The following is a 17,551-nucleotide window of genomic DNA, read 5'->3' on the forward strand; positions in this document are numbered from 1 at the left end:
CATTCTAATTCTCGATTTCGTACTGTTATGAATTCTAAATTCAAATTTCCTGCTAATTCTTCTCTTCTATCCTCGTTTTCGCATAACTGAAAATCAATATGTTCATTTCCTATACCATTCGCACTTGCTTGTGTGTTATTTTCTTCAATTATAATTTCCGGAACTACCTTATTTTTCTACTTTCTTTAATATTATCTATGGGATTAGCCACTTTTTAAGTAATTTTTATTTTTCCTGATCTAAGATTTACGGACTAGCTCAGTGGTTCTTTACGGCTGATTAAAAACCGACACGTTCACTCAGGTGAGCGTCTCGATTTTTACTACTGGGGAGTGTGCGTGGCCTTACCACGTAGCGGAAGTACCCACGAAGGGCGGGAAATGCCAGGGTTGTTTATATGACGTCACTGGTTCCTACTTCGCGCTAATTTTCGTTACTGACGCCGCTTCCTTTTGTAACTTTCGTATTTATTACTCAATTTTCTTCTAGTTTTTTCTTAACTTTCTAATTTTTTCTATTCCATCTAGTTTGTTCCTACCAGTAAATTCTATTTTCTTGTTATTTTTTCTATATTCATTTCCGTTTTTTCCAACTGTATTTTATTTATTTTTGTTCGCGATTTTATGTTTAAACCCCTCACTTATCCAATCCTGCTACAAGGAGTACAGATAAGGCGTTTTTTCAGGGTAACTTTTTATTTTGTTAAAGGTGGCAGAGCTTTCGAACACGCGAAGTATACCAACTATTTAGCGGATATTTATAACAGTCTACCCGCACTTTGTCGATCTAAATACGTTTATCCTACCCGCACTTTTTCCAAAACATAACATTCAAATCAAAATATAAATTTACAAAAAATTCAGGAGGGCGCCAAATTTGTGAGGGATCTTACAAATTAAAGAATGGGAAGGATTTGGAAGTCGAGAAAACAAGGTGAAGTCAACAAGGGGGCAAATTATTTAAATATAAAAGAGGTTTATTGAACCACACTTACAGAATGAAATGGGACCTGTTACCCAAAAGCGCTGGTAAATCTCGTCGGTTTCCCCAAGAACAGGTTGATAAGATGCCGGATGACGTCAGGGTGAATTCAGGCTTCCGGTGAGGTCGGAATCTGTGGATCATGGCGTCGATGGCAGGTCGTAAAGGGATTGGAGACTCGTCCTAGTGGATCGTTCAAGAGGTCGACCAAGGAAACGTACGTTGAGCATAAGACTGGCTACCTTCGGGGCAAGATTGCGATAATATGGACTGGAGATGTTCTCCACTTCTTCTCCTAGGCCCACAGGGCCGTGCAGAAGCGGAGTGCTTGTAACTTTGTAACAGTTTTGTATAGTTATTTCCAAATTCATCAACATTAGTCATTGGCTTAGCTACTACTGGATTAGGATGCGCACATTTTTTAATGATACACAATATTGTTCACATTTTTAAATTTACTTGAAAAGATATGATCTCTTAAAATGTTTTAAGAGCTTTCTTAAAATCTTAAGAATGCACGTTGAATTATTGTAAATTCGTTTATGTGCATTGAAATTCTTTAGAATTCTCTCGATTTCTTAGAATTAACTCATAATATTGGTAATTGCTTTAAAGATTTTCAAATTCTCTTAAATTATTCAGGATAAACATATACTTTTATCAACTTTTTTTTTTTTAAATTAGTCTGTTTCAGTTAAGGCTTAAATTAATAAAAAAGGAAACTGAAATGCCTGCAGTAAAACATCAGGAACCGTTCATTTTCTATTTTGGTCCCCGTTAACAATTTCTAAAGTTAGATTTGAAAAAGGACACTTTTCAGCTTTACCCCCGGATAATCATTTATATTCTGTTTTTTTTTTTTTGTGTGTGTTAGAATATTATCCTTAACTAACCTTAGAAAATGAATTATTTAGGCAATAAAACAAAATTTATATTGTTTGTTAATGCAATGTAGGAATGAGTACAAAGAGTATGTAAAATGTAGGAATGAGTACAAAGAGTATGTCTGAGATTTTAGGATTAGTATCTATTGTACTTACTGTCCCTTTGTGGTCATTTCTAGATATTTGAAGATTTTCTATAAATTACTCTAATTTGAAAGCTTGGAGTTTAGAAAGAATTCGTTTATCACCATTCCTTCAACTATTTTTATGAAAAGTAATTGTGGCAAAATACAAAGTGTCTCGTCATCCCGAAATTCCGGATGAATAGTCAAATATTTTTTAAAAGCCTCCCCATTTTTTGGAACGACTAGATGCAGCCTAGATCATTACATGAAGATTTGCAGTATAGAACTGTGTATGGGCAACGAATAATTTTGCTGAAAATGGGGCTTTTGCGAATACTTCAATGAAACATCAAAAGGATCTCTTTTAGGTCGCAGTATTTATATACATCTTCATATTCTGAATTTGCTACTTAATTCAGTATATTTAAAGATAAAGTTGTTCAAAGCTGCGTAAGCTTAGAGGTACACTTTGTGATAGTGGCAGTCGCGCAGCGCGCTCGATTTTTGATAGTGATTTGTAAATGTCTATTTTCTGAATTAGCTTAAAATAAATAACAAACTAGAATCCTTTTTTCAGACATTCTTCTCAAACTCACGTATTTATGCTAAAAATAGAATTTTTTTCATATTATTTATATGGATGAAGCAAAATATCCTAAAAGTCTTCTTTTAGATTTTTTACCCACCTCGCGTCTTTTGGCGTAATATTGCATTTTTTTTATTTTCTGCATGTTTACTTAGATAAATAAATAACAAAATAATGGTTCGCATTGAAAATCGTTAACAGAAATTTTATAGGATATTTCAAAAGCTATAATTTTTCCTCTATACTTTTTTTTTTGTATTTTGAATCGTTTGGTTCAAAATTTGAATGTTGTGGTGTCAAATTTCAGACAATTTCAATACTTTCTCAATCATAAATGATGAGAATGAGATAAATTATAACAAATTTGTATCTCTTTTTTGAGTGAACAACCTTCGTTTATCAATTTGTTTTCGTACTCTTTGTCGCTTTTCCACAGATTTTAAATTTCATTCACGCAAATTTTGTGGCAAGATTTTATGGTTGCTATGATATATATAAAAAAATTGCATAGCCCACAATATGGGACTGAAATAGATTGGGCCTAGTCTGCATCGACAGACCTAAATGTGCCCTTTATTTCTTAAGAAACCTGAAATAGATCAACTTAACACTATAAAGTAGTTTTAATTTTCAAAAAATGCGGTGCTAGCTACAGAGACGTCACCATCATCATTATATCTATGGGTTCTACGAATATATGGCTATCTTTCCGCTACGATTAAGAATTACGTTAACTTTATTTGGCTTGGTTTTCAGGAGGAATAAATAACCTATTATTTTTCGAAACATTTCCTACGAATTAAAAACTCCAGTATTTTGTATTGCAGTTTGTAATGTAATTTAGGCTACTATAACTTTCAAGAAAAGAAATTTTAAAAGATTTTTATTTCTTTAACGCTTCTACGTGTTTCCTAAATTTCATACATAATGAAGTTCGCTTAATTATCAACGGTAACGAAAATATAGCCTATTATTCGTAGAACCCATCGATATAATGTTGGACTTCATAACCTAACACCACTGTTCTAATGTTATAATCAATCCGCAAGCAGCAGAACACGCTCATTTCCTGCGGCTACCATAAAAGGAGTTTAAAATCATCGAAACATATGACCTCCTCACAATACTACTTGCGGTTTATTCTTATAAATTCTTATAAATATCATTCTTTTAAGCCAAAAGCAAATCAAATTTTTTTTAAACTTTAAAATTAACATAATGTAAACCGTTTTTCTTAAAATAAAAAATGGTCTTTCTCGACAAATATGCGGAACAGTGGAAAAATTCTTAAAGAAAAAGTTCTTAAAGAGTTCTAAAAAATTACCTCAGACATTTTTCAATACTTGAAAATATTTTTTGAGTGCATATTTTCAAAACAGAGATTTTTTACTCAGAAATAGTTGAATTCATTTCTGGCTTCTAAGGTGCATATAAGAAGTCCTTGCTTATGAACCAAGGAATTTAAATTTTCATGTTATCTTTTTAATTTACTGTTCATGGTTGCTACAATAATACAACTTTCAATGTAACGAACGGGAGAACAAAAAAAAATTACGTCAAAATTACGTTTCAGTTTAATACTAAAAAAAGTAAGTAACTTTTAAAATTGGAAATATTTTATTTGACGCAATCAAAATTCGACAGATTGAAAAAGAAGCATTGCATGCTTTCAATTGAAAGTTGTTTCTTCCAATTTTAAATAAATTTTATAATTTCGAAAAATTCAATTTAAAAATATTCCATTCCAAACGTCAGTTATTAGTTTAAAATAAAATTCCCTGAAATTTTTACAAATTTAAATTGACCATTGCAATAGGTTTCAATTCAATATTGAATCGAACCTAAAATTACGCTAAAAATTATGAAGGATCCTAATTTAAAATAAATTTGCAGAATTACTGAACTTTTAAGGTTTTCAATTTTTATTTTCAATATTTTAATAAAAAAATATTGAATTTTATATTCTTTAAAATGTAAAAAAGTGACTTCCTGACAGACTTAAAATAAACATTTAAATTCATATATTTTCAAATGATGAATGTTTCGCATTACACAATAAAAAATGAAGACCTTTCAAAATTAAAACTATCAAATACAAGCCTTGAAACAAAGATAAGTAGTCTTTAAAATTCAAAAATTCATTCTGAATAATTTCACATCACTCTGGATCAACAGATTTTCATTCCGTCTGAACTTCGTGTGATTCCGACACCATTCTAATTGATTCCATTTCATACCTAGGTATTCTGGATTATGTAATAACGAGTGGTTCTTTTTTGAACAATTGCAAATATAAACGTCTGATTTCAAGTTTCGAGGAGTAATTTTTTCAATTTTTGTATGGGCAAAAATTACGATTGTTCGCTAAAAGTGGCAATTTTTATATTATTTTTAAATTGATTCACCACGGTTTGCACACAATATATACTTGTTTCATTTTTTTCGCTCACGCAAGTAAACAGTAGTAGTATTTTCTGAGATCAAAGAGATCATAAGCCAACGATAATCAATACTAACTTTCTGTTTCAGACACTTTCAAATCGTTTGAAGAATTTATAATCATTTGCGAGTCAGGGGCCGATAATCATAGTTTTATTTTCAAATTTTTTATAATTGCATGATCGAGCAACCTGCTTCTTTAGGAAGTTACACCCCAATTATTTAACCAATTTTTCCAGTAACTCATAGGAAGTTCAGTTCTACTGTTTGCTCATTAGACTGTGAAGGTCAGCTGGTTTTAATGTTAAATTGTGTTGACTAAACTCACTCTAAGTCAGGAATTAGCTTCAATTTAATAATAAGTCCTATCAAGGCACCATGGAGACCTGACTTTCAAATTAATGAAAGAATCCATGAATATGAAAAATGCGCATTCTTGCATTCATGCAATCGTTGAAACAGTTCCTCATTTTGTAAATGTAAATTTCGACTATCGACATTATACATATGAATATAATGAAATCCGTTGCGCTGCAATACGCCATCTATTTTTTTAATGCGGCCAAATTGTGAACTCGCGAAACTAGGTAGAATTTTTAAGATGCATTTTAAGTTAGCCTTAAAATCATTTTGTTATTGTTTCGCATAGTTTAATTCAATTATCGAATGAAAACAATTACGATTTACCGAAAACTAAGTGTAACATGTGGAATTTTCTTTGAATACAGTAAAAAAAAACAGGTTTTATGTTAAAACTATTTTTGCCGCAAAAAGAGTTATTTTAGTACGTTACGTCAATTTGAACACATTATAAGCTTGAATTAACTTATCTTAATACAAAAAAAACTTAAAATAAATTTTTATCAATTTGCACATGAAATATTCATTATTAAAAAATCAAAACCTAAGAGTGAGGTTAGAATTCGTAATTTATTCCCAATCGTCTATGATTCATATTTTTTGCATATTTTTAATTAAATCTTTTGCTATATGCATTGGTTGAAGTTCATTGAAGCTTACACTGTATTCAAACGTACATAACTTAATAAAATAATTGTTTTCTTGGCAAAAACAGTTTTAACAGGAAACGTGTTTGTTCAATGTATACAATGAAAATTCCATATGCAACACTTAGGTTCCGATAAATATTCGTTTTTTGTATTCACTAATTGTTTGCAACTATGAAAAAAAGTAATTAAACGTTATCACAAACATGCGTACGCTATTGTGGTTCTTCATGGACGTAAAAATAAGTCTATGTGTGACTAATGAATTAAAGAATAAAATTATATACAAACTGACAAGAAATTTTGTTTCAAGCTAATCACTTTCTTCTTCACTATCGGAATAAGCACCCAACAATGAAAGCCCACTTGGTTTCGAAGTTTCATTCGCAGCTTGGTCGGTTATTTTTTCAGTTGCTTTTTCCTCTGTCGGATTCGCTGTACTTGGATTAACCTTCAGCATATCAGCTTTTCTTTTCACGAGTCCAGAAAACTTGGTCTTGGTCGAAGTTGCTATTTTGCTTTTCACCAATGATGAAGAAGACGATGTCAGAACAACTGTCTCTAAGGGTTTCGTGAACAAATCCTATAAATAAAAGGAAGGTTAACAATTTTGAAGTAAAGAACTCTATGGCTACTGGGGTTGGAACCCAGGGTTCAAATGTGAATCTTTAATAAAAATAGTGTAGTTAAACATTTTTAGTATTTAAAAATGAGCTACATTACGATATTGAAAGTGGAACCATTCGAAATTTAAAGAGTTTGAATGAAAAAATGAAACAAGCATTCAAGGGATGATTGCCCAGAACTTTACTATTTTAAACAATGAGATTTTCGGAAACAAAAAAATGTCCAAAGCACCCGAAATATATATTTTATTTAAGGGTAACGCAAGAGAATATGAGAGTATAAAATTAAGAGAGCAAGGACATGCGAATATAATAAAACAACAAAATTCAATAAACTTTTTAAGATATGTGAAGAACAGGCAAGATTATTGGAAAATATGGGAGAAAGGAATATTTTAGGATTGATTTGCTTTTGACTTCAGCGTACCATATAATAAGATCCATATATAATATCCTCTAATTTTATAGTGTGTAAATTAATATGCAAAATTAACAGACATTTGAAAAAAATATTAGGCAAAATAATAATCATTTATTGTTATTTGAAGTAAACATTGATAAATATATTTTTAATTATACTTACATCGTCGTAATAATAAAACAAACAATTTTAGTTCGCATAATAAATATTTTTTATACATATTCCGCCCCCCTCCCCCCCCCATCTAGCTACGGCCTTATTTGAGTTCTATACTAAAATAACAATCGAGCGGTTTAGAGATAAGGTGTGGATGGATGTAAGTTTTTAAGAGGTAGTGGTAAGTGGTAAATTCCTTAAAAATGGAAGTGTAAGCAAGTCAACTTGTTAAAGCTAGAAGGCCGAAAAATAAACGTTTATTTATTAACATAGCAATACTGACCAAACACAAAAACTTTGGGATAGACGCTTGATTTGTATCTTTTTGAACTCACTATATGTGATATAACTATAAAAAAATTATGTTAATATTATTTAGCAAGTTTTTATTTAAATTTTGTTGTTTGGGACAGATGCTTGAAGACATTTTGCGTAATTGTTTATTTGCAACTTCTAAATGCACTCATCTAAAATTGTGAAACTTTATTAAATTATGCTTTGCTATAAATATTTTACTCATATATTTTCAGGCAAAATGTATTGTTCAAAGGAAAAGTGGAAAATGAAACTTTTGTCTTGAAGCCTACATCTTGAAAAATATTAGAAACTAATAATAAGGACTGAACACTGAGAAATTTATCATTTAAAATTTCAGTGTAATACTAAAACATTTTACAATCAACTATTTTTATCTGAAACGTGGAAAATATATAAAATTCTAAATTAATATATTTAAATAACACGATTTCAAATTAAAATTTAAAGAAGTTTCAAATTGCTTTGCCATTGAGCACTTTGATATTCAAACCCCATAAAATGAAACAATTTAAATTGTATGCCATCCAAAATTTTAATTTGTTAATTAAAAACGATGCACGCCTCCTCAGAACCAAGTTTCACTGTAAAGCGCAGGCTAAAGTTTGTACCCTAGAAATGATGTTTTCCCTATATCTCCTTTGTACTTTTAAAGAACATGGAAAAAAATTGTTGGGTCCCCTTTTAAAATACCTCGATATATGTAGGTTTTTTAATCCATTTATGTGATTTTTTTCGAAACGTATAAGTAATAAGTAAAGTCTAAGAAGGTTCCTATGTAATTAATATTGATTGAATTCCCCTAATTTATATATCTTGAAAAATGTGACATCAGTTTCTTAAAATTATGTGTCGGGTACATTTTACTTAAAATTTTTAAAAAGCAAAATAATAAAGAAGAAGAACCCATATGAATGTTGTATAAAAATTAATTAAAGTAGAAAATGGAAAAAAATTTAAATTATATGATACGCTTAAAAAATTGATTCTAGCTCATACAGAACACAATTTATAATCTATTATAAAAGACTGCTTTTTGTGTAATTGTTTTTACAAATCGAATTCATTTTCTCCAACTGAAGATTTTAAATGATCTATAATAATAAAGATTGACGATATTGAATCTATGTACTTTAATTTATTTTTATACAATGTTCATGCAGGGTGTATAGGGCACAAGATATTATTCGAAAAAAAAGAATGAAGTTCTTTTTTTTTTTTCTTTAAGGCGTCATAACTTCAGAACTATTTATAGTAGAATATATATTTCTTTTATTCGGAAATTTGCTAACTTGTTTTTTGTTTTTTAGAAGTTTCAGGTATAATGCACCAAAAACGTAGGATTTAGAAAAAACTGATGCCTTTCACATTTTTAAAAATCTAAAATTAATGGGAAATTCTATTGATATTAATCACGCAGGAACTTTTTTTGGTTAGAAAATTAAAGGTTTTTATCCAAGAAAACTTCACTTATAATGTGTGCCTTTCGGAAAAAATCACTTCATTTGAATATTGAAAAAATATATATAGTTATTTTAACAGGGGGCCTAACGATTTTTTTCATATTCAATAAGAATACTCAAGATACATCCCCTAAGAATAATGTCTGGGGTACAAACTTCGGCCTGCTTTTTAAAGAGAAACTTGGTCCTAAGGAGGCGTGGATTCAAATAGATCAATGTCAGCAGTTGAAAGTTCATAATTAAACAATATAACATTTCCAAGCCTATGGTTATATGTAATTTCTTGGCCAGGCACAATTTCAAACTGCTTTTATGATTTAGAGCGAAACCATTTTAAAGAATCCCAACCACTCAAAATTGCATAATTTATCACCGTATCAATTAAGAGTTATTGATAGATAAGTTTTTTCAGTAAGAATTGTAAAAATTACTGGTAAAAAATAAATATTACAATTTCTTACCACTTTCTCGGTACTTGTGGCGAAATCGTCCTTCTGAAACATTTTTTTCGGCGGCTCGTATACTTCATCTTCCAATTCGACGATTTCTTCTTCCACTATCGTCGCGTTTTCTTTCTTCTTGAATATGGATTGAACGAACTGCTCGTCGAGTTCTTCTTGTTCTTTTTCCTTTCTTATTCTACTAGCTTGCGTGTCATACTGGCCAAGCATTTGCTCGTAGTCTATAGTTTGTTGTCTCCGATTCAAATCCTTGAGTTCCTCTAACGACTCAAGTAACTCCAGCTCATGTTTTGACTGCTGTGTCCTCTTTTCAAGAAGCTTCATTGGGTTTGTGGCTTCTTCTTCCCTTTCTTCGTCTTCCTCCCTTTGAGCCTGTTCCTCTGCCATTTTTAGCGCCATAAAATTCCGAGAAGCTCCTGCTTCTATCTCATAGTCTGTATTTTTGGGGTCTGTTTTGAAGGAAATTTCTTGAAGACAGCGAGTGCACTTGATGTAGAATCTGTAAATCCTAATGCCCAAGTAATCATCACCCTCCACGTCTTCCTTGCGAGCGTTGAACTTCTTTCCTTTGTAAATGTATTCCCCGCATGTCTTGCATCGCATATTAAATGGGGCCATTAAACGAACTGTATATTGGCGATTTCGAGCCAATTTCATGCGAGGGATCTTTGATGGATCAAAGTCCGGGGGGTAGTATTTCTATAAACAACGTGAAAAATGCTAATCAAAAATAGAGATAGGAACTAAAGATTTTCAAGTAAATAAATTAGAAGAGTTTAATATAATTAAATAATTAAATGACTCAAAATTTATTCATTTCAAATTTAAACTTATAACATTGAACACTTTTAATTTGAGGACTTCAAATTTAAAGCATTTTAAATACAAAGCATATACAGCAAATTAAAAAAACTGACAAAATTTCAAAATCAATCATTTCTAACTATTTAAACTCAATATGAAATAACTATGAATTGATATTATTAAATATAAAAACAATTTTATAATTATGGACGCATACCTGTAAAATTGCAAACACTTCACAAAAAAAGAATAACGCACTAACAGTTTGAAAATTTGAATTTTTAAAACTAAAGTCTCGACAATGAAATAATTAGAAATTTGAAAATTAAAATAAAATCAATAGTATCAAAAATTATAAATTTCCAATTAGAGTTCTTAAAAATGAAATAAATAAAAACTCATATTTTAAATATAACATGAAGTGGGTGGCAAGCGCCCTAACTTAAGGGTGCCGTAGGAACGGACAAGGTTAAGAGATTTTTCTGATTTTTTGAAAATTTTCAATCCCGTACGTTACTTTGGAGACTTTTGAGTTAAATTTTTGAATAATTTTTTTAATGTTAACCCTAGGAGTTTATAATTAAATTTGTTCGGTTTTCATAAAAACTTCTGATGCACAAAAAGAATTTAAAAATTGATTAACTATTTTTATAATTACTGAGTAATGCGCAGACAGATTTCCATGTAATACTATTGATAGAACAAATTTTACATAATTTTATTTTTTTTTAATTTGAATCCATAATTACTTCATAAACGGAGATCGGCCTTTGATTATCAATAACTTCAAAGGAGAATTTTCGTTCTTAATGAAATTTGCACGATATCCCCAGATGATTTGGATTCATAATTCACCGGGTTGACGGTGATAGAATATTAAAATGACAGATTTATATTTTATAAATTTATATTGTACAATTGGTATGTACGTTATATAACAATGAAAAATTTCGAAAATCTTATATAATGCAAGTGACAATTTAAAAGTAAAATCCATATGGAATCAGAGATTAACAAATACTTGACTCAGTACTTTAAACAATTAAATTGGAAATAAAACCACTTCATACTATAGTATTAAAACTTTATTTTATATATTTTAAACTTTAAAATTTAATCAATGCGTATTAAACAAATTGTCTGCTACTAAAATTTCAAATTCGAAGATTCCTAAATTGAAAACCCAAATGGAGTATTAAACATTTTTCAAAACTCAAATTAAAGCATTTTCAATTGACAAATTCAAGCATTGGTGCAATTGCAGAATAGGGGCGTCACCTGTTTTTTGACTGGAAATGCAGTATTTTTCAGCAACAAACTATTAGAATCTTTAACTGAACGATAAATAAAGCGATTTGACGAGACAGAAGTTTAAAATTATTGTTACTTTTGTTACTGCGATGTATTAAATATGGGTATGGCGCGGGCCGGGAGGGCACCCCTATGATCAGTTAAAAAAATAATGTTGCTCAATTCCCTAGCCATTTCCAATTTCTCGTTAAATATGACCATTCCGATATATCGCGATAGAGCCATATTTGAGAAATCATAGTAAAAGAAATAACAATAATTTTAAATGTTTGCCTTATCAAAACGATTCATTTATCGTTCAACTAAAGATTCTAATAGTTTTTTGTCAAAATTTGTTTTTCTTGTCAAAATAGAGGTGACGCCCCTGTTCTGCAATCTAACCCAAACATTTAAAACTGAGGTCTCAAAATAGTGCATTTATTTCAATGTTATGTAACTTGCTTGAAGATTAATTTCCATGCAAAAAATTGAAGACATTGATTTATAGGAAACTTAAAAAACTAAAAACATTCTAAATTTTAATGAGGAGTTGTATTTAAGCCTTAAAAGAATGCCCAAACATGTCTTAAATTACTCTATTATTTTGCTACAATTTCTGAAGAAAAATAGGACTTCTAACGTTAAATTTCAGTACGAATAACTGCATTTTTCGGTACGAATTCAAGGGGTAGGAGGCTATTTGCACATAAATGTTAACATGAATAGCCGGATGTTCAGGTACATATGCACACTTCATTATTTAAAACCTATCATCCACCATATAAATGAACTTGATATACTTACGTTCAAAACTTTACGTTCTGACATTTTGAAGAGGTTTTGTCCAAAAAATCAACGAAAATTATAGAACAACTTTCCAAAGCTGTAGGTTAGGTTTTAAAGATAACAAAGCACACGTAAATTCTTCGCTAAAATTTTAGAAATGTTAACTATAATCGTTCCTTAACCGTTTCTATTAGTGAATTATTATTTCAATGATTAATTTTGCAATATTATAAATTCACGTTCACCATTATTAACGTCGTGTACCTGACGTTATCAAAACAATCATCGAGAATCGGCGACAAAACAATCGTGGATGAATGTAGAAGTAACAGCAGAAATGAGGTGGGAGATTGCCGATCTAAATGGAATAACAGAGAATGTGAAAAACATGTGCTGATAACTACGCCCTCTTGGCGGATGCCCCAAGAGTTACTTTGAAGGCGCAAGTTGCGCGTCGGTATATGACGAAAGATAGCAATTTCTAAAATGATTTACCAATTAAGTTTCTACTGAAGAAGTTACAATTAGCGCAAACTGCACAATTATTAAACTACATAGTTCATTATTTTCATTTATTACATAAAAGATAAATATCTTTGATCATATTACTGTATTACTGTATAATTTTTTGTTAAATATGCAGAATTAAGAGCCAAATTTTATTTTAATGATAGACAATTATTTGAAATTTAAAAAAGTTAATTTACCAGAAAATAGATGTATTAAGTTATTCATAAATAATTAAATATACTCATCTCTGATTTACTAAGAAAGGAGTCAATGATTATATAACAGAAAAATAATAATTTTGATTGGATGAAATAATTTAATTAATAATTATAGAAAGAAAATATCGTTTTTTATTTATTGATATATATATACAGTAAGGATGTTTACTATGTAGTCATAGGGAATATAATTATATAAACTCTAGTATACAATGCAACCCGTCTTGCATTTGTGTAATGCAAAAAAGTACTATATAGGCGATTTTAATTCGGTTTCCAAATCTCCCGCGCTCGAGATCTTGCGCTGATTGTTCAAAGGCTTCGAGACTCAGAAGACGTGCGCAAAATATACGTATAACCCATAGACATAGGAAATAAGGGACTAGGCATGCCATTGCAAGGGTGATGCAATGAGGGGGGAGGTCCGCCACCTTTTGATGTCCCGCGACAAACATGGCAGCGCCCACATGTTTATATGTTCATGCACAGTTTGTTGGCGAAAATTCTTGTGTGCATAATCAAATGGCACATCGTAAGATAGCGGCTCTTCCCACTCATGGAATACTCCCCATTCCCGTGGATTCAACCCGGCTCGCGGAAGTTAGGATGGCATGCCTAGTCCCGTGTTTCCTATGTCCATGCTTTTCCCATTTACCCACTCTGATCTTCTCTGCCGACATTTTCAAACTGAAAAAATGTCGCCCTGTTTGATCGCTCAAGTAGAGTTCTTAAATTCCCGAGAATTTAAGCTCAGGTTATATAACCGAGAATATGACAGAATTTAGGAAAATTTAAAAGAATTTAGGATTTTTAATAATATTTTTATTGTTCAGATTATATCAGCGTTTGAATAAAAATTATTTTCTAGCTCAGAAATATTGGTATATAGTCTCAACTAAAAAAGATCAATTTTAAGTAAAAAAAAAAATAGTTTTGAATTTAAAAAAAACGATTTATTGACAAAATAGACGAATTTTAAACCAAGAGGAATTACGTTCTACCAAAAAGACCAATTTTTAACAAGTAAAAAATTAAAATTTCAACTCCAAGAGATAAATTTTGAACAAAAATAGGAATGATTAACTTTCCAATCCAAGAAATTAATTTTAAACGAAAAAAAAGGAATTTTCAACAAAATAGTTTAATTTGCAACCAAAGAGATGAGGCTTGAAATAAAAAAAGAAATAAATACTCGACAAAAAGTATAATAGTTGACATTTCATCCGAATAATATTTTATTCTCAATAGAAAACAGTTCAATTCAATAAAAACATAAGAATTATCAACAAAAGAGTTAAGTTTTCCAGTCAGAAATATTTGTTAGTCAATAAACAAATTTTTTGTTTGAGATAATGAGATTATTTTTCTAACAAAAAAGACGCATTTTCAACCAAATAGTTGAATTTTAAACTACAAAGGGTAAATTTCGAATTAAAATGAAAAAGCTACATTTTTAGTTGACAAATAAAATAATTTTTTTAACTTGAGAAAAAATTTAAAAGTTTTTTTTTTAAGAAAATGGTTTGAATTTAAACCTAGTTTTTAAATTTGTAATCAAAAAGATTAATTTTCTATCGAAACAAAACGAATTTTGTACAAAATTACAGAATTCTCAACCAAAAAGTTTAAATTTCAAGTAAAACAGATGAAAAGCATCAGACCGGCAATCTGAAGGACTTGGGCTCATATCCCAGCGGAGCTAGAGAGCATTTTTTTTCACAATCTTAAGATTAATCACTATTTTAATAATATTGATTAGGACCAGTGGACAAAACCAATAATAACTGAAATTATTAAAAAAGATGATATTTTAAATAAAAGGATTGAGTGACTACCAAAAAAAGATGAATTTTCAATAAAATTCAAGAATTCTAAAACAAAAACTTAAATTTTTAAAAAAGAAAAAGAATTTTTTAATTTTTAAAAAAGTAGTTTAACTTTAAAACATAGTTGTTAAAATTTTAACCCAACAGATGAATTTTTAAATAAAAAGATTAATTTTCTACAAAAAAAGAAGAATTTTTAACAAAATTTAAGAATTTTCACTAAAAATTTGAATTTTCAAATAAAAAAGATTAATTTTTAAACAAAAAGATTAATTTACTACAAAAAAAGACAAATATTTAATCAAATTCAAGAATTATCAACCAAAAAGCTGAAATTTTTAAAAACAAAATTTTATTTTTATTTTTTAGAAAGTAGGTTAAATTTTTAAACAAAAAGATGAATTTTTAAACAAAAACCCAATGGGCACCGGGACGTTCTAAAGACTTCTTTAGAATATACCTCTATGTCATATGAGTTGACGTCTCTAAGGCATCCATTGGCTCTTTTCATGTCTTTAAAAGGACCTCAGGACGTCCGAAAGACGTATATAGGACAAGTTTAGGACTTGTGTGCCCACTGGGAAGGTTATTTTTCCACCGAAAAATATATTTTTTATCAAAATTCAAGAAATCTCAATATAAAAGTTGAATTTTCAACTAAGAAAGATGATTTTTTAAACAAAAAGATTAATTTTCTACAGAAAAGAAGCATTTTTAACAAAATTCAAGAATTTTCACCAAAAAGTTGAATTTTCAACTAAAAAGGATTTATTTTTAAACAAAAAGATTAATTTACTACAAAAAAGAAGAATGTTTAATCAAATTCAAGAATTATCAACCAAAAAGTTGAATTTTTTAAAAACAAAATTTTATTTTTATTCTTTAGAAAGTAGTTTAAATTATATATTATTCGGTGGAAAATTAACCTTAAGGTTAATTTTCCACCGAAAAATATCATTTTTATCAAAATTTTACCAAAAGAATTCTCAACCCAAAGGTTCAATTTTCAACTAAAAAAAATTATTTTTTAAACAAAAGGATTAATTTATTTCAAAAAAGAATTAAATAAGAAAGAAAGAATTTTTTAATTTTTACGAAAGTAGTTTAACTTTAAAACATAGTTGTTGCAGTTTTGACACAAAATAATAATTTCCTACCGAAAAAAACCATTTATTAACAAAACTAAAGAATTCTCAACCAAATAGTTGAATTTTTAAAAAAGAATGAGAATTTGTTTTTAACTTTTAAGAAAGCAGTGACTTTCAAACCCCGGCGTTAAATTTTTAACCAAAAAGTAAAGTTTTTAAACAAAAAGATTAATTGACTACCAATACAGACGAATTTTCAATCAAATTCAAGAATTCTCTAATAAAAAGTTGAATTCTTAAGAAAGATACATTTTTTTTAATTTTTAAGAAAGTAGTTTAACTTTAACACCTAGTTGTTTAATTAAAAAAGATGCATTTTTAAACAATCAGGTTAAATTTCCACCGTAAAAAAACGAATTTTTAACAAAATTCAAGAATTTTCAACCAAAAAATTGAATTTTTAATAAAGAAAGAGAATTTTTCAATTTTGAAGAAAGTAGTTTAACTTTGAAAATAGTTGTTACATTTTTAACACAAAAACTACTTTTTAAATTTTTAACCAAAAAGATTAATTTTCTACCGAAGGAAAAGAATTTTTAACATAATTAAAGAATTTTCTATCGAAAAGTTGAATTTTTACAAAAGAAAGAGAATTTGTTTTTAACTTTTAAGAAAGTAGTTTAATTTTAAAACCTAGGTGTTAAATTTTTATTTTAAAAGTTAAATTATTAAACAAAAAGATTAATTGACTACAAAAAAAAAGACGAATTTTGAATCAAATCCAAGAATTCTCAAGCCAAAAGTTGAATTGTTAAGAGAGAAAGAAAAATTTATTTTTATTTTTAAGAAGAAAATAATCGAAAAAATATTTTTAAGACAGCAGTTTAAATTTTAAACTGAAAAGACGATTTTTTAAACAAAAAGATTAATTTTTTACCGAAGAAAACGAATTTTTAATCAAATTCAAGTATTCTTAATTAAAAAGTTGAATTTTTAAGAAAGTAGTTTAATAATACTGGAATAATTAATAAAATCCTGGAATGTTTAACACAACAGTTGAATATTCAACCTAAAAACACAGATTACCAACGAGAAAGTGTCATAGTGTATATTTTATTAAAATAAGAATAAAATTTATACAACAAAAGAAAAGAATTTTAAAGCCAAAAAGGCGAACTTCCAAATAATAAAGATTTTGCACTCAAGAAATGAATAACATTTTATCTAAATTATTGAACCTTCAAACCAGAAGACAAATTTCCTCTACAAAAATTTAATTTTTAAACAAAAAATATGACTGTTCAACAAAAAATTAATTTTCCACGAAAAAGATGCATTTTCATGCATAGAGGAATTTTTTATTACAAAAAAGTTGAGTTTTCATCCAAAAAAGATTTGAACTAACTCAGCAACATGAAGAATTGAATTTTTTAAACAAAAAATAAGTTTCTACGAAAAAAATTGAATTTTTGATCCAAAAAGACGAATTTTTCATCAAAAAAGGATGAATTTTTAACAAAATAGTTAAATTCTCTACTAAATAGTTGCATTTTTATCCTAAAAGA

At 28.8% G+C, this 17,551-nt stretch overlaps 1 protein-coding gene across 1 annotated transcript; it reads right to left on the reverse strand.

Moving 5' to 3' along the window:
* Nucleotides 1-5,633: 5,633 nt before the first annotated feature.
* On the reverse strand, nt 5,634-12,677 carry LOC117173030 (splicing factor YJU2). The gene is made up of 3 exons (XM_033361388.1): nt 12,363-12,677; nt 9,465-10,163; nt 5,634-6,605 (listed from the first exon to the last, which is right to left on the reverse strand). Exons 1-3 carry the CDS (start codon nt 12,384-12,386, stop codon nt 6,336-6,338), a joined length of 993 nt encoding a protein of 330 aa, XP_033217279.1. The 5' UTR covers nt 12,387-12,677; the 3' UTR covers nt 5,634-6,335.
* Nucleotides 12,678-17,551: the final 4,874 nt, after the last annotated feature.

The sequence above is a fragment of the Belonocnema kinseyi genome, chromosome 5, assembly GCF_010883055.1.
Source record: "Belonocnema kinseyi isolate 2016_QV_RU_SX_M_011 chromosome 5, B_treatae_v1, whole genome shotgun sequence".
In the NCBI taxonomy this organism is placed as follows: domain Eukaryota; kingdom Metazoa; phylum Arthropoda; class Insecta; order Hymenoptera; family Cynipidae; genus Belonocnema; species Belonocnema kinseyi.

Excerpts from the sequence above, each read along its gene's own strand:
- LOC117173030 (XM_033361388.1), bottom strand. The coding sequence starts at position 12,386 with ATGTCAGAACGTAAAGTTTTGAAC. Across the intron at positions 10,164-12,362 it reads CAGAACGTAAAGTTTTGAAC|AAATACTACCCCCCGGACTT; the intron begins GTAAGTATATCA and ends CGTTGTTTATAG. Across the intron at positions 6,606-9,464 it reads CCACAAGTACCGAGAAAGTG|GATTTGTTCACGAAACCCTT; the intron begins GTAAGAAATTGT and ends TTTTATTTATAG.